General features: G+C 41.6%; 2 protein-coding genes across 2 annotated transcripts; one reads left to right on the top strand and one right to left on the bottom strand.

Annotated features, from left to right (window-relative positions):
• Positions 1 to 433: 433 nt before the first annotated feature.
• On the top strand, positions 434 to 1309 carry LOC134676659 (uncharacterized). The gene has a single exon (XM_063535058.1). The coding sequence runs from the start codon at positions 434 to 436 to the stop codon at positions 1307 to 1309; it is 876 nt and encodes a 291-aa protein (XP_063391128.1).
• Positions 1310 to 1552: 243 nt separating this feature from the next.
• LOC134676658 (stAR-related lipid transfer protein 7, mitochondrial) lies at positions 1553 to 16147 on the bottom strand. Its single transcript, XM_063535057.1, has 9 exons — positions 15823 to 16147; positions 15314 to 15493; positions 11350 to 11465; positions 10920 to 11038; positions 9480 to 9646; positions 6404 to 6634; positions 4637 to 4756; positions 3136 to 3294; positions 1553 to 1723 (listed from the first exon to the last, which is right to left on the bottom strand). Exons 1-9 carry the CDS (start codon positions 16036 to 16038, stop codon positions 1553 to 1555), a joined length of 1479 nt encoding a protein of 492 aa, XP_063391127.1. The 5' UTR covers positions 16039 to 16147.
• Between the last annotated feature and the right edge of the window lie 5443 nt (positions 16148 to 21590).

The following is a 21590-nucleotide window of genomic DNA, read 5'->3' as shown; positions in this document are numbered from 1 at the left end:
ACAATTCGATACCTCAGTCTACGTGCCATCCAATCGTAATCGCTTGCTGTGACAATCGATTTGGGTTAGTTACATCTCTATATACGTCAGTCACAATGTGTCAAATAACGCAAATAATATTGCATACAGTATAGCAAAAAACAATTACAGACCGATATCACTGGCAACGATTATAGCCAAAGTATTTGACAGTGTGCTTAATTCACAGCTAAGTAAGCATATAAAACTGCATGACAACCAATTTGGCTTTCGACCGCGTTTGTCTACAGAATCTGCAATACTGTGTCTGAAGCATACTGTCAAGTATTACACCAAGAGCAAGACCCCAGTGATTGCATGTTTCCTGGACCTTTCTAGGGCATTTGACCTGGTTTCCTATGACATACTATGGGAAAAATTAAGGAAAACCAGTATACCACCGGAAACAGTACGTATGTTTAGGTACTGGTATGGAAACCAGGTCAACTGCGTTAGATGGTCAAATGCGCTGTCGGACGAATACAGGTTGGAATGCGGGGTGAGGCAGGGGGGTTTGAGCTCACCAACGCTCTTCAACCTGTATGTGAACGAACTCATCGAGGAGCTCAGCAGCATCCATGTCGGATGCCATATAGACGGAGTCTGTGTAAACAACATCAGTTACGCGGACGACATGGTGCTGCTGAGCGCCTCGGTCTGTGGCATGCGTAGGCTGCTCAAGATATGTGAGGACTATGCGGTGAGTCACGGTCTCAAATATAATGAGAAGAAGAGCCAATATGTAGTCTTTGAGAGCGGCCGCAACAGGTCTTCAGAGTTTCCCGCAATATATCTTAATGGCAGTCCAATGGACCGAGTAACCCAATTTAAATATCTAGGTCATGTTGTTGCGGCCGACCTCAAGGACGATATAGATATTGAAAGGGAACGAAGGGCCTTGTCGGTGCGGGCAAATATGATAGCACGAAGGTTTGCGGGTTGCTCCAGGGGGGTAAAGATCACTCTCTTTAGAGCGTTCTGTACTTCCCTGTGTACCTGCAGCCTTTGGGTTCAGTATTCGCAACGGGCTTATAGGGCCCTTCGAGTCCAATATAATAACGCGTTCCGGGTGATGATGGGACTGCCTCGCTTCTGTAGTGCATCAGGGATGTTTGCTGAGGCGGGCGTCGATTGTTTTCAGGCGACCTTGCGTGTGCGCGCCGCATCCCTGGTGCGCCGGGTGCGGGACAGTCCCAACACCATCTTGAGAATGATAGCGGAAAAGCCAGACTGTCCCATAATGCTCCACTGTGAGGGACTACATTCCCCTACAAGTGTGATACAGTGGTAGCAAAAATTAGTGTCAATTTTAATGTGTATATGTTGTGTTTATGTGTAATTCTTGTAAGTTTATTGTTTATTGTTGTGTATTGCTATGTGTGTACGTAAATCACATGAAATAAATAATTTTGAATTTGAATTTGAAATTTTGAATAGCACTCTATCCTTACTCATTTCTCTATACACAGGCACGAGTCGGGGTTTGAACCCGCGACCTCCGGATTGAAAGTCGCACGCTCAACTCTAGTTACCGCTAGGCCACCAGCGCCTTTTTTTCCTGTCCTGTGATATTACAGTAAGCGTATATACTAGCCTCTAATTCTAGTTCGTTGACGATGCGTGGTATGTGCGGCGCGCGTGGCTTGTGGCCCACGGGCCGAGGCGTGGGTTGCTCCGCGTCGAACGGCTCGAAGTCTGGCGGGTCCTGGGATATATTTAATTTAGTTTATTTATTTAAGAAACAAACAGTCTTTTATAGTTATATTGGATGCCGATAAGCAATAATGTGTCAACCCACATTAATTTTTCAATAAGATTTCAACTCAAAAAATTGACGCTTAAAGTTGACATTTTATTGCAATATAGATGCAGGATGACACACTTTTGCTAAACACCATCCATATAACACTGGAACTTTTCTTAAAACTAGACTTACAGTTTCCTTAATGAAAATATTTTAACATCATGTTTATTAAGTAGTCTCTAAGTACATAGTAAAACAGAGCTACCATTATTTTAGCATTAGAAAAAAGGCAATAGTTATTTGTTTTACAAAGGAGCAAAGTTGTTGTTTAACCGCTCGTGCTAATATTGATACCCGAGCAAGCGGAAGATTCCAAAATCGAAAAATGTAATCTTGAGCGTTGCGAGGCTTTCAAAGTACGTGGATCTTTGTCCCCGAGTGAAACACTAAGTTTTTCACCACACCAACTCGAAGAAAATATGAACTGTAAGATATCAAAGAAAAACAAACCAAATCAAATCCAAATTAATGTTATCAAATATTTATCATTCAAAATCATCATTTAAAAGTCAATTCAACCAGCAAACATAAGAAAACAACTCAAAATTTGCATTATATTACTTTGCCTCACATGTGAACAAAATGCAATTTTGCTACAGGTTTTTGAACAATCAAGAGAGCCTTTACCAGTTGGTGTGGTGAAATAGTTATTTGTACAACAAGAGATCAAAGTTTGATATTTCTTCGAGTGCTTATTTTGAGTCCCGTGCAAGCGAAAGATTCTATAATAGATTCACTCGCTACGCTCGTGAATCTAATTTAGAATCTTGAGCGTATTAAGGGATTCAAAAGCGCACGAGATGTAAATAACTTTGATCTCGTGTAGTACACAAAATTTTTCACCCTAAGCAGTGAGAACATACTAGAGGGACTTGTATTAGACCCCGCATGTTGAAATGACATTTGACTATAAAGATCACTTGAATGTCATTTTGTCTCACTCAGTGAGCAAAATGCGATTTTGCTCACTGAGTGAGACAAAATGACTCCGTGAGTAAAATCGCATTTTGCTCACTGTTTTTAAGAAGCAAAGTACCCTTGTTCGAGCTGCTGGGGTGAAAACAATCTTGACGTGTCTTTTTATTGAAAAACACTTTTGAGAAATAAGTCACGGCAAATATGTAACAATAATGAATCATATACGATTATTTACATTCGCTTGCTTTGATAAGTAATAGATACTGATATTAAAACAGAGTTTTTCAGTTAAAAGACATGTCAAGATCGCGTAGTCTTTTTGTCAGGTTCAGGCCGACACGCCTGTCGGTAGACAATCTACTGACGTTTCGTCTATGGCAGCTGCCGCTACGTACCGTGTGCATGGCGCGCCACTTGCGGTAGTGCAGCGCGGCGCGGTGCATGCGCGCGAGGTAGGACGGCGCCGCGCGGCCCGTGGCCCAGGCGGAGACCCCGGACGGCAGACCGCCGACGGATGGCTCGTCGTAGTACGTTAGCACGAACTCCATACCCACCTGTATATACATATCAAAATTGTATTATTGTTAACTCCTGACTTCGGACAAACTCGGCTCCGTTCGGCTTAGCATTGCCACAGAATAAATAATAGTACTATAGTCCGTTTTTTTAGCATTAGAAAGAACTTGAAAGAAGGTAAGCGATCTTGACATGTCTTTTAATTGAAAAACGCTTTTTAAAAATCAATAACTATTACTTATGAAAGCAGAAGAATATAAATGATCGTATTAGATTCATAATTGTTGCATATTTGCCGTAACTTATTTTAAAAAAGTGTTTTTCAATTAAAAGACGCATCAAGATTGTTTACCTTATTTCTAATGCTAAAAAAACGAACTATAGGTACAGAACACACTCTCTAACAAAACGAGTCTGTCACGATCAGGACAGATATGGCCGCTAGGTGGCGACAGCGCCACGCGCGGCTTATGGCTAGCCACCAAACTTGGTGTGGAACGGATGTACTTGTAGCTATCTGTAGCAAAACGACGAAATCGCGGAGTGATCCACGCCTGGCATTGCTCCGAGCAATTATTAGGGTTGACACAACTTGACTTCCTTTTTCGTGCACGACTAAAGATAAGATATTGAATTTTGACAACCAAAATAGCCGAAAGCGACAGTGCCATATATTAGAAAGGTGATATAATATGATTCCAGCCTGAACCGCTGTCAAAGTTCGGTTTTGTAGGAAGTTTCCTTTCTGTACGGTAGTGCTATTATTTATTCTGTGACATAATGCCTTAAGGCATACTCTACCAGTCAACCACTGGCAGGTCCATCTTAAACTATGCTAGAGCCCTTGGGCTCATAAGAACTTGGGGCCCTTTTGGAAAGTAAAGAAAGCAAATCGAACAAACATTTCTTCTACTATGATCTTCTATTTATTATGGGTAATCAAATATACTGTTACTGTCTGTCCTTCGGGGCCCCCTGAGGATGGGGGCCCTGGGCACGGGCCCCGTGTGCACGGTAAGGACGGTACTGACCACTGGGCCAAAAAGAGATGTTAACCCAACCTTGAAGAGCCGTAGGGAACCTTTTACCAGTGGGGAGACACTCCTGACTTCGGTCAAACTCGGCTCCGTTCGGCTCAGCATTGCTCCGAGCAATTATTAGGGTTGGCACCACTTGACTTCCTTTTGCGTGCACGACCACAGATAAGATGATTACTTGAATTTTGACAACCCTAAATAGCCGAAAGGGATACTGCCATATATTAAAAAGGGATAGCATGATTCGACCCTGAACCGCTGTCAAACTTCGGGTTTGTAGGAAGTGTCCTTTCTGTACGGTAGTACTATTATTTCTTCTGTGCTTTTACGTAAAAGTACTCACAGTGTCGGGTCCGTCGATGGTCCGTACCACCATGTGGCTCCAGTATTCTTGGACCCTAATGGCGTGTTTGGTCTCCGGAGCGTCGGGGTGAGAGCAGGAGCGGCTCAATATCACGTACACCTGCAAAAACATGTCTTCAATACACTATGATATTTTTACCACAGACCACAGACAAAACATCCTCCAGACTGTGCATAGTCGCGCTACCCCCTCTGCCACACATACGGTAATTTTACTCCATGTTCGAGTCGAAAGTGTCTCTGTGTGACGTCCGTGTCTTTAAACGGACCAATCACGGCACGGGACTTCGTTCACCTCGTCCCGCGCACCCCCGCATTTTTGGCATCATCGGTTGCATTTCTAAACTCGGTCTAGAGGATTGCTAGTCTATGCCACAGACATATTTTTAAGACGCGCGAAATTTCATGCTGCGCCTTTTCATACAAAGGTAGTCCTCAATTTCCTCTCTGGATACTGACATAATTGAAAATATTATGACACAATTTGTTGTATATCAACCATAGCTAGGCCCATACGTATGATTTATATTTAATTTTTTTAAAGTTACAAGAGTTAGGAGCATTTAAAAATTTGTATGAAATATCTGTTTTTCGCTCCTAATTTATACAATAATCAAAAAATCTAAAATAATTGACTCCTAATTATTTGAAAGGGGCGTCGGCAACCCTAGCGTTGTGCCGGTGCGCGCGGTGCGGGGAGCGGCGCGCTGAAGGTCACTCCATTGTATATTTGTGTAGGTATCAAAACGGTAGGTATTTGCGGTTTCTTTGAGTAATAAGTATCTGTTCGTGAGAACTATTAAGGCCTGTGCACACCGGCTGCGTGTGCGTGACGTGCACGTGCGGCGTTGTAGTGAACAGATTCTTATGAGAGACGGCACACCGCTTGCGTGACGTGTGCGTGTGCGGCTCCAACATTTTAGCGCACGCGCACGTGCACGTCACGCACACGCAAGCCGGTGTGCACAGGCCTTTAGAGTTAGACCAAGAAAACCCACGCAGTTCAAGTGTTATTTATACGTCATAATTTCATAGACGGTTGACGTTTAAAATAACACTTGCACTGCGTCTATCAAAATCGCTGCAGCTTTTCTTGGTCTAACGCTATATAATCTGTGCCGGGGCTCTATGTCTGTGATGTATTGTACCTGTTGTAGTTCGGACTAGACGTCTTGCGCCTATTTTGCTTGATAGGGGGTGGACTAGTCCTGCCAGCCCAGCTCCTCTAAGAATCCTATCAAACCTTTGATGTTGGGTAGGACCTCAGGGAGGTCTCTCGGGGATCCGAGATGTTTTGCCCTGTATGGGACCAATGCGCTACATTCCAGTTGCACTCTAACTAACAAAGCACTGACCTTATTGACTTTCTCTTCTCTGCTCTCGCTTCCTAGCTTCCTCTCGGTTCGCTCCATCTGCTGCGCCTTAAGCTTCGCCCGCGAGTGCACGCTCGGGCGCTCCGGCGGCGGCGCGCAGGGCTCCAGCTCCTTGGTCTAACTCTATATAATCTGTACCGGGGCTCTATGTCTGTCTCACTAACTAACAAAGCACTAACCTTATTGACGATCTCTCCTCTGCTTTCGCTTCCTAACTTCCTCTCGCTTCGCTCCATCTGCTGCGCCTTAAGCTTCGCCCGCGAGTGCACGCTCGGGCGCTCCGGCGGCGGCGCGCAGGGCTCCAGCTCCTTGGTCTAACTCTATATAATCTGTGCCGGGGTTCTGTCTGTCTCACTAACTAACAAAGCACTAACCTTATTGACGATCTCTCCTCTGCTTTCGCTTCCTAGCTTCCTCTCGCTTCGCTCCATCTGCTGCGCCTTAAGCTTCGCCCGCGAGTGCACGCTCGGACGCTCCGGCGGCGGCGCGCAGGGCTGCAGCTCGGGCGTCGCGAAGATGGCGTCCTTGTGGGCGAGGCATTTGCTCTTCACGTTGAACTCTTTGTGCCGGCGGAGGTAGACGTAGTCGCGGTTCGCGAATAGCCTCTGGGGTAGATAAATGTTATGTTAAGAACTCAAAACAAAAACGGCCGTTTTAACTTTGGACGCATATAGTTCGTTTTTTTTAGCATTAGAAAAAACTTGCTACATAATATCCATCCTGCTATATGGTATGGAGGCATGGACGCTGGATAAATACACAACAGACAGACTTTCTGCCTTCGAGATGTGGCTCTACCGCAGAATGTTAAAAATCTCATGGACCAATCACATTACGAATGAAGAAGTACTACGTAGAATGAGGAAGAAACCAGAAATACTTAATATCATCAAGAAAAGAAAAACAGCCTATCTGGGTCACATGGGAAATGAAAAATACGACTTATTGCAGACAATCATCGAGGGAAAGTATGAGGGAAAGAGAGGGAGAGGTAGACCTAGAAATAAATGGATAGATAACATTAAAGACTGGACGCATACAAAAGACGCAGCCACCCTCAAGAGTTTGGCAAAGACCAGAGAGCTGAATGCCATGCTGACCGCCGACGCCCATTAGACTGGGCATGGCACCAGAAGAAGAAGAAGAAAGAACTTGCAAGAAGGTCTTGCGCGATCTTGACATTTCTTTTAATTGAAAAACGCTTTTTAAAAATCAAAAACGATTACTTATGAAAGCAGAAGAATATAAATGATCGTATTAGATTCATAATTGTTACATATTCGCCGTAACTTATTTTTAAAATGTGTTTTTCAATTAAAAGACACATCAAGATTGTTTACCTTTTTTCTAATGCTAAAAAAAACGAACTATAGATGACGAATCCAGCAACATAAAAACTAGTTTGATGTATTAAAAAGGTACTTAAATACTTGTATTTAAGTACAGTACGTAGCGGCCACTTTTTAAAATATCTTTTGTTAAGTCTAAATAATCACGATTATTTAACAGTGGCGCTAGTGTGCACGTTGATGGGCTCTTAATAAAGGTAAAATAAGATATTTATGTTATATATTTAAAAAAACCGGGCAAGTGCGAGTCGGACTCGCGCACGAAGGGTTCCGTACCATAATGCAAAAAAAAAAAAGCAAAAACAAAAACGGTCACCCATCCAAATACTGACCAGTCCCGACGTTGCTTAACTTTGGTCAAAAATCACGTTTGTTGTATGGGGGCCCCATTTAAATCTTTATTTTATTCTGTTTTTAGTATTTGTTGTTATAGCGGCAACAGAAATACATCATCTGTGAAAATTTCAACTGTCTAGCTATCACGGTTCGTGAGATACAGCCTGGTGACAGACGGACGGACGGACGGACGGACGGACAGCGAAGTCTTAGTAATAGGGTCCCGTTTTACCCTTTGGGTACGGAACCCTAAAAATTAAGTGACAGACTTTGTTTCAAGCGCAGGGCCGCCTTGTTTCGTAGGGTGCGAGCTAGCCCCAATGCCGCCCTAGCCATGATTGCCGACAGAGTCGACTGTCCCTACATGCGGCATTACTGCGACGGGCATGTTTGAATAGTTATTTGTTTTACAAGGGAGCAAAGTTGTTGTTTAACCGCTCGTGCTAATATTGATACCCGAGCAAGCGAAAGATTCCAAAATTGAACCACGAGCGTAGCGAGTGGTTCGAAAAATGGAATCTTGAGCGTTGCGAGGGTTTCAAAGCACGAAGGTTAAACAATATTTGCCCCCGAGTGAAACACAACATTCTTCACCACGCCAGCCTGAAGCAAAATATTAATTACCAGCAAACATAAGAAAACAACTCAACCATTCATTTGGATTTGATTAGGTTTGATTTTGTTTGATATTTTACATTTAATATTTTGCTTCAGGCTGGCGTGGTGAAAAATGTTGTGTTTCACTCGGGGGCAAATATTGTTTAACCTTCGTGCTTTGAAACCCTCACAACGCTCAAGATTCCATTTTTCGAACCACTCGCTACGCTCGTGGTTCAATTTTGGAATCTTTCGCTTGCTCGGGTATCAATATTAGCACGAGCGGTTAAACAACAACTTTGCCCCCTTGTAAAACAAATAACTATTGTTGTGTTATGTGTTGTATTTAGAATATAAATAAATAAATAAAATAAAATAAAAATCATCTATTTAGGACCACAGAAATCCATAACAGGTTAATCGAAGATGTACATGAAGGCACTTGTAACTAAAACTATGTTAGTACTTATTAGATATCTACTACATTTCATAAGGAGCTAAAAAATGGTGGACTATCGACTTATCGAGGGTAGTCTCATAAAGGATTAAGGATACTATTGCTACTGTTAAGCACTCTGTTAAGGATACTATTGCTACTGTTAAGCACTCTGTTAAGGATACTATTGCTACTGTTAAGCACTCTGTTAAGGATACAATTGCTACTGTTAAGCACTCTGTTAAGGATACTATTGCTACTGTTAAGCACTCTGTTAAGGATACTATTGCTACTGTTAAGCACTCTGTTAAGGATACAATTGCTACTGTTAAGCACTCTGTTAAGGATACTATTGCTACTGTTAAGCACTCTGTTAAGGATACTATTGCTACTGTTAAGCACTCTGCGACTCGTCGCAGATTAATGTAATTTTAATTTAATTGTATTATAAGTCTTGCCTTAATAATAGTCCTTGTTACTCGAAATATTTTTTTTAATGTACTTCCGGCTTTAGGCAGTCGTGTCTCACTCCGCGATTTCGTCGCTTTGCTACAGGTCGCTAAAAGTACATCCGTTCGACCCCAATTTTGGGGTTTGCCATAAGCCGCGCGTGGCGCTGTCGCCACCCAGCGGCCATCTGTCCTGATCGTAACAGACGCGTTTTGTGAGAGAGTGAGTCTTCTGTAACTAGTACTATTATTTATTCTGTGCTTTAGTACAACGTTTACTCACTGGCCAGAGAACTTCCCAGTGTATGACGGTCTGGGAGCGCACCCCGTTCGCCCCGGGCTCCACGACGGACAGCGCGGCGACGGCGTCGTCCCACGAGCGCCGGTACGCGCCGTCCACTTGGATCATCGCGAAATCACGGGCGGTAAGGTCTTTGTAGCGCCCGTATACTGTAAGGATAAAAACGTTATTAACAAAAATAAGTTTTAAAATTTCATTTTTGGTACAAGTTTTTATCGCTGACTGTACATTTCTTACGACAGACAACTAATACTCATCGAGACCATTCTAAAAATCCCTAACACAATTAGGTTGCGTTGTGTATCATAATATTCAGCTCAATCGGAAACCGGGAAAATGATCAAATTTAACTTGCAAGATTTGACAGACCGACAGACAGACAACGGTCAGGTGAAACTAAATAAAAAGCTTGTAAAATATGGTTGTCTGTAAAGTCGGTTTACGTACGATAATTTTGTGTGATAACGTCATAAGAAAACATTGATGAAATTGCCGTAACGTTAACATAGATCCGTCAACAACGTTACCATGGAGATCCGTCAATAACGTGACACTTTTTGTCAAAGTGACACTCGCAGTCAAGTCAGGGGTTTTCAAAGTAAGAGCCCGCAGAAAAATTTAAAATAAATGTAAGAAATAAATTATGTCAGAAACTGATCACACCATTCCATATTTGTAAGTTTGTAACAATTTACATGCGAATTTTAAATGCGCGCGCCCTTGACACGCTAACAATGTAACTATGTTGATATACCTATTATCTTATCTAGCCTGTTACCTAATCACAGCCGCTCAGTGTCAATAAGTGTAATCAAGGCACTTATAGGTAAGATAACAATAACATAGGAGCACGATTAATGGAGATGTAGTGCATAATTGTTTGCCGTCGTATCTTCTCGGAAACGTTCGTATTTGTCATGCTACTTCAGTCAACCTCAGTACTTTTTGTACCTAGACTGACTGAAATATCAAGACACGTTCGTACGTTTCCGTGACAATACGATGGAAAATAATAATGCACTATATCTGTAGTGTATTATTAACATCTGTTTTCAAATGTTTTCACTTAATTAAAACACTATTTAGAAACCATAAAGTTGTTTTCAAAGATATATCAAATACGTTGTCTGAGTACCCACAACTCAAGCCTTTTTGAGCTTACTGTGGGACTTAGTCAATCTGTGTAAGAATGTCTTATAATATTTATTAATTTTTATTATTTTAGATATATATATATTTGTATTGCTCACCTATAAATACTTTTTTTAGTTTTAATTTCTAAACTAAGTAGCGGCTCACAAAATATACATATGTTTAAAATTGTAATTTTAGTTTTCGATTAAAATAGCTTTGACATACGGACGGATGGATGGACAGATTGACAGCTTAACTGAAAGTTAACTAATGTATGGACGACAGTACCTTTGTAAGCGAAGAGTCCCCCTGGCTTGTACTCTTTCCGCCAGATGATGACGTCATCAGCCTCCATGTAAGGCACCCAGCCGTCCTCGGATGGGGGCGGAGGCACTGCGTTAGAACAGCTGAAATAATATAATATTTATTATTCTCTTTATTCATCATTCTTCTTATAGTTCGTTTTTTTTAGCATTAGAAATAAGGTAAACAATCTTGATGTATCTTTTAATTGAAAAATACATTTTTAAAATAAGTTTCGGCAAATATGTAACAATTATGTAGTACCTAATACGATCATTTATATTTTTCTGCTTTCACAAGTAATAGTTACTGATTTAAAGCATTATTCTATTAAAAGACAATTCAAGATCGCTTACCTTCTTTCTAATGCAAAAAAAACCAACTATAGTTGTTAACACCCTCTTAAAAGACTTACGTGCAGTAGACTACGCCTGGCTGCTTCTTATCGATGACGAGCCGCCGCTGACAGCCAGGGCAGAACAGAGTCGTTCGGGACAGCTCGTCCACCGACTCGAAGTCATGTACCAGGGCCTGCAAATGATTATATTTATAAATAAACCTATTAAACGACAAAAATAACATCACAAGACCCACAAGGTGGCAGATCTTGGAACTAGACCAGTAAGAATAATCCACCCTCTCTCTTCACATAAAAGGAAGGGTGGTTAATGGACCACCACCATGAAAAAGAAATGTATACAGGGCGTCCCACGGCGATGCCACATGGAGGGAAAGTACCTTAAATATCATAGATAGCATATTTTGCTGAAAGAAGACTTCATTTTATTTTTAAAACTTAGTTAAATTGCATTCATACTTTTTTAATTTTTTTTGAAAAAAAATGTATGGAAAAAATTATCGCGTCATTGGAGGAAAAGTACCTTAATTATTGTAAATGAACATCTTACTGAAAGAAGACATTATTTCGATAAAAAAAAACAAGTTGAATTGCATTTTAAACAATTTCATGGTTAAGGTGGTTCGCTTTTCATACAAAATTCAATCAAAGCTCATTAAGTAACTACACACTATTAGTACACAAATATTTTCGCATTTATCTTCTTTCGAATATTCGTTTGCGCGAAATTAACAGGAAAACAATGTTTCATACAGAAATCATGCAAAAATCATAGTTAACTTTTCATCAATTTTACGTATGTGTGTGTCACAAATGTCGTGTACAGATACATTTGCGACGTTGCCATTCCATTTCCGACGTTGCCGGGCTGACCACGGCTCGAATTTGGAGTGCCGTCATGTTTAGTGCAATTTTGTTGACACTGACGTTTGACAGGTACTTAATTGACCTAAGCGAGAATAAGTACCCGAAGTTCGTCAGCTTAGCTAAGAACTATCATGGCGTGTTATGCAAACAGTCGCTTTTTTGCTTACAAACGGAAGATTCCCGGTTCGATCCCCAGTCAATTGTATGCTGGAACATAACTTTTTGTATTTTTGTTACATCTAAATTTCGTATTGTTTTTTTATTTTTATTTAATTTTTCTTATTATCATAAATCGATTGATTAAGTATGGTATGGGCTACACGTATTCGTTTATTTTTGACAAAGAAAATTAGAAATTATACTCTACCTAATCTCTCTTATTTTTACAATCAGGACATCCTCACTGCAATAAAAAAGAGATATATAAAATTTCCTGTGGATAAAATAATGGATTTTGTCTATGAATGAAAAACACAATTATTACTATAGTTTGTTTTTTTTAGCATTAGAAATAAGGTAAACAATCTTGACGTGTCTTTTAATTGAAAAACACATTTTAAAAATAAGTTACGGCAAATATGTAACAATTATAAATCAAATACGATCATTTATATTCTTCTGCTTTCATAAGTAATAGTTTTTTGATTTTTAAAAAGCGTTTAAATCTGTGTGCCTAGCCAAGATGCCAGTCGTTCGCTCCGTAGCGAACGTTAGGGTAATACCTGTCTCTATCACTCTGCCATATTAATGCGACAGACACGGCTGCGCTTCGGTCGCTACGGAGCGTAAACCATTGGCACCTTGGCTAGGCACCCTGGTCATCTGGAAAGCGAAACACATACGGAACGCGTTTCTATTACTCAATACAGTGGCCAGCTGCAGATTCGGCGGTAATCTTAACTATACCTAAATCTGGGTGCCTAGCCATGATGCCAGTCGTTCGCTCCGTAGCGAACGTTAGGGTAATACCTCTCTCTATCACTCTGCCATATTAATGCGACAGACACGGCTGCGCTTCAGTCGCTACGGAGCGTAAACCATTGGCACCTTGGCTAGGCACCCTGGTCATCTGGAAAGCGAAACACATACGGAACGCGTTTCTATTACTCAATAAAGTGGCCAGCTGCAGATTCGGTTTTAAAGTTAACTATACCTAAACCTGGGTGCCTAGCCACGATGCAGGCTAGTAGAGTTCTCTTTCACCTTCAGCAGAACCGGGAGATCCAAACCTACCTACTTTTCATCTAATAATCTCAAGAATCAGTGCATGATTCAAACTTTACCGGTTGCCGTGGTAAGACCTAGGATTTACCATATCGGTGTTGGTAAAAGCCCGAAGTAAACTAATAGTAAGATTTAACATTTCGGGCTTTTACCGATCGGCATCGGTAAAACCTAGGTTTTACCGGTAAATCCTAGGTTTTGCCGTACTTCGGGCTTTTACAGTAACATATATATAATAATTGCTCGTTTAAAGGTAAGATAACACAAAGGAGAAACAAAAAGAAATTACCTACTCGCACCAGTCTTGAACCCCAATCCTCTTGCACGTAGTTATTTCCACGAACATACCGTTACGCTATTGCAATGCAACATACTTACGTTGTGTGAAATTGTCTACTACAAGGATCACGGAAACACTGTTTGCATGTGTGAGTAATACTAGGAAAAAGCGTGACAGCAACACTCCGTCGAATTAAAAAGGTGGTTTTTGCACAATGAAGTATTCAATGTTTACTTTAATTGTTCAATATTTATTTAAAGAGTGCGCGAAACATACTTTTAAGTATACAAATACCATGACCATTTCACAAAAAAATAAAACCTGAAATTTTGCAAAAGTGGTGCCATCTAGCGAGAGTTAAGTTTTGAGTAACCTAGGCGAACCACCTTAAACCGGGAATCGAACCCGCTACACGAGAAAAAAAAATACCTTGTAGCTTTGTCATACCGATCGAAAGGCTTCAATGTGAAAATTATTTTTTTGGTACAAGGTATTTTTTTTTCTCGTGTAGCGGGTTCGATTCCCGGTTTAACCATGAAATTATTTAAAATGCAATTCAACTTGTTTTTTTTAATCGAAATAATGTCTTCTTTCAGTAAGATGTTCATGTACAATAATTAAGGTACTTTTCCTCCAATGACGCGATAATTTTTTTCCATACATTTTTTTTTCAAAAAAAATTAAAAAAGTATGAATGCAACTTTACTAAGTTTTAAAAATAAAATGAAGTCTTCTTTCAGCAAAATATGCTATCTATGATATTTAAGGTACTTTCCCTCCATGTGGCATCGCCGTGGGACGCCCTGTATATACATACAATCTGATTATGGCTAAGCCGATGGCAGATGGAAGTTAAAAAATAAGAAAAAAAATTATAAATGTGAGGGCCTCCTAGCCTAGTCGGTAGTGACCCTGCCTAAAAAGCTGGAGGTCCCGGGTTCGAATCCTGGTAAAGGCATTTATTTGTTTATCACAAATATTTGTTCCTGAGTTATGAATATGTATATAAGTATTTATATATATTTGTATATTATATATATTGTCGTCTAGTACCCACAACACAAGCCTTATTGAGCCTAATGTGGGACTAGGTTGATGTGTGTAAAATTGTCCAATAAAAAAAAAGGAAATTATAAATGTGATGATAATCTTCTGACCATTTTTAGTCACAGCCACTGTCTGCTATATTAGAGTTTTTTAAAATAGCCTTCAAATTAGAGTAACTAGTGTAACCGCCGCGGCTTCGCACGGGTTATTTTTATTATTACGGGTTCGCAAATTATACACCTACCTAGGAAGGAACCTAGGAAGGTTTAGGTGTATAATTTGCGAACCGATTTCTTGAGGACAAGAATGACTCTATTGATAGGTGAAACCCACATGAAAAGCCGTTCAGTAGTTTTTGAGTTTATCGCGAACATACAGACAGACAGATGCGGTGGGGGACTTCATTTTATAAGGTGACTTAGTTGTAGTGTAGGTTTTTAGTGATTTTGTGGTTGGTCCCATAGTAAAAGTTGCTCAGTATAATCCCAAGACTTCCCTGAGTTCCCTGGCAACGGAAATGCACTTATTTTTTGGCCGGCCACCATGTATAATCACCATAAAAACTGAAAAAAATACAAAGAATAAAACAATTAATCTATGTACCTCGAGGTCCTCATCAGTGATGTCCTGGCTGCAGGGTTCCCCGTCTTCATCATCATCATCTTGGTTGTAGGCAGCCACAGTAAAGGCCAGGGTCCGGTGGGGACGGAGCAAAGTTTGCCGCAGACACACCCACAGCCGCAAATGGTCACGGCGGCATCGCCTCACTACAGAGTTTAGTAGCTGAAATTATAAAATTAAATAGTTATGTATCTTATTTTTACCTTTATCCTTATAGCAGCTTATCATATAAGAAAAAAATTACAGTCACTTGAATCAATGGGTTTACAACAATTTTAGATTGATATAAATTATCATAAGTCCACTGCAGCATAGCAATCAAATTAACATAGTAATGACGATGTCACGCCTTCAGTCGTCTACATAAATATAGTGCGAAGAGACTTGATCACATAACAGTCCAAATACACACATTGAAGAGGCATCCAAATTAAGCTTAGTACGATTTTTGGACAAGGCAGTTTGCGTACTGGTGTTGATAAGGGTGTTACCTGTGTCCTGAAGTAGGCATTCCACAGCCTCGTTACGGTAAATTCGCGTAAAATAAATCTTAATTTATAGGACGACATCGGGTCAGATTTATGGGCACCAAACACAGAATTTTTCCACTGACATTTTGACTTAGACACGCTAATACTACGATTTTGTGAGTGACGAACAAGTAACGACTGAAATTGTACTATTTTATTGAGTGGTGTCCATAACATGTCTCGATAATATCAGTAATATTCCATAACCTCTGTAAACTGTAAGCGAGATAATGACATTAATGACATTTCGGTAGCTCGGTATTTTTTTTATTTTTTGCCGAGAGCTATTTAAGATATTACGAACTTAATTTCATAAATATTCACTGTACTTACGGTACCTAATTGTTATTTTATTTTTTGTATAACAATTTATTCCACTGTACGGTACGACTATTTCTATAACTGTAAACTCAGAAAAAACGACTACTTTTTTCGTAAAAAAGTTGAAGCCCGAAACAGTCGACTTAAATAGTGTAGAAGAGCATGTTGATCTGTCACTGTCAAATCATATACATTTTTTCGAATAAATTGTAAACATTCTCCTTTTTCTTCAAAATACTCCAATATTGTGCGACAAATTGTGGAAATATAGGATCTCCCTTGTTTCCCAAGGACCCGATATGCATAAATCGGTGAGAAAAAGCTTTGAGTATCAAAAAGGCAAATGACAAAGACCGTTTTTATAGGCTGTATATTGGAAGATAAAATATTTGGGAAAGAGTAATTATTATACACAGGTAAGCTAAGTAAAATAATGGCTTGGCCACACATGCTGTATACTCCATACGCATCACGACGTTGTGTACCTATCTGATGTGTCGTAGGGCGGGCGTATATGAAACGCCTTCTTGTACATCCAGGTGATCCAGGTATATACCAAAGCTTTGTCTTCGATCGAACACTTGTAATATTGGAGGAAAAACTGCAAAGAGCCTTAGAAAATTTGAATAAACGGTAAAATACACAAGATAACTTCAAATAGGTATATTAAGTGATTATGTTTGTATTAAATCAGCCTTTTTTCCCCCAACTTTAGTATTTCTCAACTTAGTTATCTGCCTCTTTATCACTCGAATAAGCAAGAGTGACAGAGAGGTTAGATAACTAATTCCGATTTTCGTGTTTCGCGGTAGACCCCCAGATTGTGACAGATAGTGGTAGTGGCCAGACAACCCTTTCCGCGATAAAAGCCTTTCAATGGGCGTCCCTTAAACAAGCCTAACACATTGTAAAAACTTTCCCATTTGAACTGCAAGCCCATTCATTTGACTAGCCCTTACCGAAAAGCTTAGCCGAACATAAAGCTAGCCTTTTGCAATTGCTTACTGCTAGTCTATACGCCATGCAATCCTTTATTAAGGGTTACCCTTATCATTAAGCGCTTTTTATAAAGCTTTCCATTTAGTATTGTCGTAGTTCAGCCTTGCGTGAAAGAGACAGGATTAGTAAATTCGATCATTTGTAAGTTGGAAGCGCGCAAACATGAAACGAACGCCGCCGCCGACGATAGCTCGGACTCGAAGTAATGTGTGCTTTATGAAGAAGACAGACGATTTAAATTAGCATGCATATACACTAAAAGGGAAGCCTTTATATAAGGGTATAAGGGTAACCCTTCCCTTATAAGCCATATGCGGAGCGGATGATAAGGGTTTTGTAAGGGTATTGGGCTACCAATTACTCAAATGGGCTAGCACTATATAAGGGCTTTAGAAGCAAAATGAAAGGGTTTCGTCTGGCAAAGGGTACGGTGAGTTAAGCCTTATGCAAAACCCATACAAAACCCTCTATAAGGGATAGCGGGCCGGTCCCTGGTAGTGGCGCCTCCTACGCGTAGTTTCGCGTAATATTCCCTATTCTAGTAGCAAAGGTGGTAGTATGCATAAGCAGATCTATACTTTTGCCTACATATTAATTTGTTGTTTGTTCCTGTTATAAGCAACACCCTGTATAAGTAAATGCTTGCGTATTGTATTGCGTTCTACTAAATAAGTACCCTTATATCCTTTGATTGTCGACCCTATTGACGTTTGGGTAAAATAATAAAACAAATAATTGATTAAAACAGATTTAATTCACCATAAGAAACACACTATTATTTTCTTACATTATAAATAATAATAAAATAATAAATAAAAAGCCTTTTATTTCCTTTTGTTATACATAAGTTTGTTAATATATTTTTGTTGATTTAATTTGTAGGAACCCGTTAGGTGAAGGCCTCTTCCAAAGATGTCCATTTTTCACGGTCTTGTCATTATCTTACATTATTACTTTACAATTACTTATATATTTTATAGAATAGAATAGAATATCATTTAAACAAGTAGGATTTTACAACCGCTTTTGCATCGTCAAAGTACATTATAATAAATTAAAAAATAAATAACAGCTTACAAAATACAAAGTTCAACAATTACAATTTACTACTTATTTCATAATAATCAATTCATTTATTAATAGACGGCCATGCGTGTTTATCATTAACATAATCTTCAACTGTGTAATATGCCTTATGCAGTAGATTAGTTTTGACATAATTTTTTAAGTCCAGGAAATGGACATATATTCATATTATACTTATAGATTCGTAAAAGTAGGAAGATACAACTAGGTTTGCTCATAAGATAGTGCTGACTAGGTAACAAATCTAAATGCTAACTTTTAAATGTACAAATACAAAATATCTGAGACAAAATAACCATCGTATTTTACTACAAAATATGAAAACAAAATCAAAACTTAATAGCGGCTTAACATGTGTAACAATATAAAAACCCGGTCAAGTGCGGTCGTTTAGCTCGCGCACCGAGAGTTCCGTACAAACTTTCAATTTTAGGATCACGAATTCACGATAGGCTTGACCAGACGTATACTAAGCATAATTGTGTACAGCGCCATCTATCGGAAAATTGGCTAACTAATTTGCGCGACCTGTATGGATGTTGGTTTTTCAGGGATAATTCTTTATCATGTGAGCCGATTTCAACAATTTTTATTTTATTTGAATTAATAAACTCTTATCTCAATCAATAAACAGTATAATTATCAAAAATGATTGATACATTGATAATATAAAGAAATGTTTTCAAAATAGAGGTGTTGTCGCGAATAGGTCTAACCACTCACTTGCTTGATATTTTTCAGTGACCTCTATTATTATAATAAAATAAGGGTGACAGCTGGTAGCTACAGTTACCAAAAGCAAGTGAGTGGCTAAGCAAACTATAAAGGACGTGTAGGTACATAAATAATTATAATTTCCATCGTGTATTTTGTGTATATATTTAATTAATCTCTCCCTCTCTCTCTCTCTCTCTTATCCCTCAAAGGGATAAGTTGGCCTTTGTACTAATGACGAATGTTATTTTTCCTGTTTTGTTTTGATTTTTGTACAATAAAGTGTTTTACTACTACTACTACTACTTAATTTCTATCATTGTATTAACTAATTTTAAGTCAATCAATTGTTCCTAATAAATAACCTTACCTGTTCCCTCATATTGTAAAATTTGTAATAGAGTAAGCGGATTGGTTCAATAAAGCGATACTGACTCTGCACGGCTTCAGTAGGCGTGGCCTAAGTACCTATGGTGGGGCGCGCGCTTATATAAACGCTACACGAAAATCCCATAATGGAGGTGGATAAAAAGCGTTTGGAAACAGCACCGTTCGGACGTCTACTACAACTTCGAGATTCAAACCCTATTTATTGGAAATAAGGCTTTGAATCATTCGGCCCGGCAGCCGCCGGAAGGGACTACTCCTAATCAAGAACCATCGTCGTCGGTGTGCCCTCGCCGCATCTCCCGATCCCGGTCCCGCTAAAACGGATGCGGGGCATAGGGCGGGGCTAGGGAATGCGGAGACTGGCTTAGGAGCTTAGCTGGCTGCCGCCGGTGGACATGGAGGGTAGTCTGGGAGCGGGATTTTTTCCACTACCCCCCGGATTTGACCCCGGCTCACTGGAGGGCAGCGTGGATTTCGACTTCGCCGAATTCACCGCCGGCGACGCCCCCGCATCCCGACCTGCTACCCCCGCGTCCGCGGGGCCTGAGCACGTAGCTACCACGGAAACAGCGGACCAGCTACTTCCGGAACCGACAACGCGGCCCTTCTCGCCCGTGCCGCCCGCCGGCCCCCCCGAGTCCCCGATGGACCTACTACAATCTGACAAGATTGTAGTAGCCCATATGATGGGGACTGAACTGGCATCGGCGGGCCTGAAGGCGTGGATGGCCGCCTACATCCGCATCTCCTCACATATGATGGGGATGCACACTGAGCTCCAGCCCGAGGACCTTCCGTTCTTGGAATTCCTGAGGGCCAACCCGGCCGTCCTGAGGCCGCCCAAGAGACCAGTCGAGAGCCCCGAGCAGGGGCAGCACGAAAAGAGGCATTGCATCAAACCTACGCCACCGAGGGACCCCAGATTGCGCCGCCGATCCAGGTCGGCAGGAGGAGACGCGCCACGGGAACCCTACCAGCCGTCACCAACGATCGCCCCCTGGAAGGCCCCGTCTCCCACTTCAATCCTGGCGAGATGCGGTCTGAAGGGAGTGGTCCAGAGGAGGCTGGAAGTCTTCCCGCTACAACCGGAGGAGCCACCAGCCCCCGCAACCTCAGAGGCTCGACCAGAGAAAGCCCCCACCAGCGAGGCACAGCAGCCCCAACCCAGGCCCCCTCCAGAGGAGCCACCCCAGACGCCGGGCCCCCCAGCCAAGGAGCCCACACAGCCCAGCCAAGGCCCTCCACCAAAGGAGCCTCAGCAGCAGCGCCTTACCTCAAAAAGGCAGCAGAGGCAGGGCCCCAAGCCACCGGAGCCACTACCAGAACCTCAGCCGCAACCATGCCCCCCACCGGAAGGGCCAGCTACCAAGCCGTGCCCCCCCGCAAAGGACCCCTCAACAAAGAAGCCTATCTCTGCGGAGCTGCCACCGCCAGTAGCCGGACCCAGCCAAGAGCCCCATACCAGCTTGGGGCCCCCGCCACAAGCAGACCCGCAGACCTCCTACGCTACCAAAACCGCCGAGGCAGGCACACCCAAGGCGGCAAATAAGCAGAAGAAGACGCAGCAGCAACCCCAACCACAGCAACCGCGCAAGGTCAGGTACCCGAACATCGAGGCGGCGGTGCTCCCCCAATGGTACAAGGTCTGCGAAGACATTGCCAAGGAATTGGGCAGAACAGCGAACTCCAAAAACATGGGGAGAGGAGTTCGCTTCGAACCCCAGTCAGAAGAGGAATACCGGTGTGTTTACAACCACCTAGAGAAGCTGGAGAAAGAAGGCGTGCCGCTGGAGTGGCACGTCTATCAGTTGGACAAGGAGAAGCGCATGAAGGTGGCACTGCGTGGAATCCCGTCCGACACCCCAATAGAAGAAATAATCCAGCGCCAGCTTGACGCCCTACCTGAGTGGCTGACCAATTGGAGGCTCTCAGTGAACGTCGGCAGGACCCAAGCGCTCCTCACGGGAGCAGCACATCACCCGCCACCACTGAAGCTCCTAGGCGAGGAGATCCAGTGGCAGCATACAGTGAAGTACCTAGGGGTCACCATAGATAGGGCCCTCACTATGAAGCAGCACACCGAGGAGGTAGTGAGGCGAGCGAAGACTGCGCGCACCCTACTTCGTCCAGTGCTCCACAGCAGCCTCCCCATTCGCACGAAGCTGGGGATCTACAAGACGTACATCCGATCGAGGCTGACGTACGCGGCTCCTGCCTGG

Source organism: Cydia fagiglandana, chromosome 24, assembly GCF_963556715.1.
Source record: "Cydia fagiglandana chromosome 24, ilCydFagi1.1, whole genome shotgun sequence".
In the NCBI taxonomy this organism is placed as follows: domain Eukaryota; kingdom Metazoa; phylum Arthropoda; class Insecta; order Lepidoptera; family Tortricidae; genus Cydia; species Cydia fagiglandana.
The sequence above is the reverse complement of the archived record's forward strand: the minus strand, read 5'-3'. Positions and strand labels throughout refer to the sequence as shown.